Source organism: Colobus angolensis, unplaced genomic scaffold (assembly GCF_000951035.1).
Source record: "Colobus angolensis palliatus isolate OR3802 unplaced genomic scaffold, Cang.pa_1.0 Scaffold38, whole genome shotgun sequence".
NCBI lineage: Eukaryota > Metazoa > Chordata > Mammalia > Primates > Cercopithecidae > Colobus > Colobus angolensis.
The window spans coordinates 7,374,516-7,376,317 of record NW_012117154.1 but is presented as its reverse complement, the minus strand read 5'-3'; the positions used below and the strand labels follow the sequence as shown (position 1 = coordinate 7,376,317).

The 1,802-nt window shown below is 53.0% G+C and overlaps 1 protein-coding gene across 1 annotated transcript in view; it reads left to right on the top strand.

The window, feature by feature from the left end:
• CSTB (cystatin B (stefin B)) overlaps nucleotides 1–914 on the top strand; it is an 8,459-nt gene extending 7,545 nt beyond the window's left edge. The window contains exons 2-3 of the mRNA XM_011954230.1: nucleotides 36–137; nucleotides 533–914. Coding sequence (XP_011809620.1) covers nucleotides 36–137; nucleotides 533–661 — 231 coding nt within the window. The 3' untranslated portion in view covers nucleotides 662–914. The remainder of the gene's footprint in view (nucleotides 1–35; nucleotides 138–532) is intronic.
• The last annotated feature ends 888 nt before the right edge of the window (nucleotides 915–1,802 follow it).

Below are 1,802 nucleotides of genomic sequence, written 5' to 3'. Positions count from 1 at the left end.
AGCCGCTGAGACATCCTCATGTCCCCTCTGCCTAGGTGAGGTCCCAGCTTGAAGAGAAAGAAAACAAGAAGTTCCCTGTATTTAAGGCCGTGTCGTTCAAGAGCCAGGTGGTCGCTGGGACAAACTACTTCATCAAGGTAGAGTGTGGCTGGGTGGGCCTGCCCTGAGCGGGTGCTGGTAGAAAGCTGCCTGCACAGGCCTGGGCTCTGTGGTGTAGAGTGTGGCTGGGAGGGCCTACCCTGAGCAGGTGCTGGTAGAAAGTCACCTGTGAAGGCCTGGGCTCTGTGGTCTCAGGTGCTAGTGCACCCTGTGGCTGCCCCCTGAGATGAGCATCCTACTGTGTGTGTCCATCGGCCTTTCAGGAGGACTAGGGCTTCCGGGGAGCTAAGAACCCTAAGCGATGTGAGGTGCAAGGCGTCCGCTGCATCTGCAGGAGAGGACAGGATTGTCTTCAGCCGGCTGCTAATGCCCTGGAGGGATGCAGCAAGGTGACTCGGGATCAGAGGCTCCTCTCACTCCACTCTCTTCCCAGGTGCACGTTGGCGACGAGGACTTCGTACACCTGCGAGTGTTCAAATCTCTCCCTCACGAAAACAAGCCCTTGACCTTGTCTAACTACCAGACCAACAAAGCCAAGCACGACGAGCTGAGCTATTTCTGATCCTGACTTTGGACAGGACCCTTCAGCCAGAAGACTGAGAATTAAAGTGATCCTCCGTGGACCAGAGCATGCACTTGTGATCCTGAAATAAGCTTCGTCTCCGGGCTGTGCCCTTGGGGTGGAAGGGGTGGGATTCAGCAGCTGCCCTTGCATTTCTCTTCCTAAATTTCATTGTTGATTTCTTTCCTTCCCAATCAGTGATCTTAATTACTTTCAAAATATTTTCAAAATAGATGTATTTTTAAAATCCTTATAGACTGACTGCCTCCTTTGTTTTGGATTTTTTTCTTCGTCTGAACCATGGTGGGCAGGTCCTTCCCCTCGGGGGCACGGAGGCCGGGGAGATTGCCTGGCTCACACAGCAAGCGGGTGGTGGACCCAGCATTCACACCTTGCCACTCCGGCCCGTGTTCCTAACCACGGTCTTTTCATGTTGTTGCTTTGACTCTAGGTCGTGGCCCCAAGCCTCAGTTTCTCCCATAAAATAAAAGAGTGTGAGTAAATCCAGTTCCACAGCTTAACTGGCTCCAGATCTCAGATACATTCATACACTTTATGCTCCGGTACAGAGAGGCAGCAACACTGTTGTGCACGTGCGGAATAGCCTGCGGCCTCACTGAGCACCCTGCGATGCGGGAGGCTTCCCATGGAGCCATGTGGGCTCCTAAAGGGAGGTGTCTTAGGAGAGCGTGTCTATTTAAAAAACGCCTTCTAGTTTTCAACAGGGATTACTTCCCATTCATGGAATGGCCCGGTGGCTTCCCATCTGTGATGCTGTGTTAAACAGGACAGAAGAGGGAGCATCCTACATGATAAGAGCTAAGACTGGGGGTGGAAGTCTCTGTGCACTGGGGTCATGATGTGAGTGTATTCCTGAGGGTGTCCCGAACTGCACTTTGCCTCCAAGGCGTCCGACAGCGTACGCCAGAATACTGCCGCGGGATTCAGGCTGTCCAGATCGGGGAGGCAGTGAAGACTAAGGAGGGATCTACCTGCGAGTCCACAGAGCTTTGAAAGTGATGATAGAAAACTCTGAATCAGGCTGGGCGCGGTGGCTCACACCTAGAATCCCAATACTTTGGGAGGCCAAGGTGGGTGGATCACTTTGAGGTCAGGAGTTCTAGGCCAGCCTGACCAACAT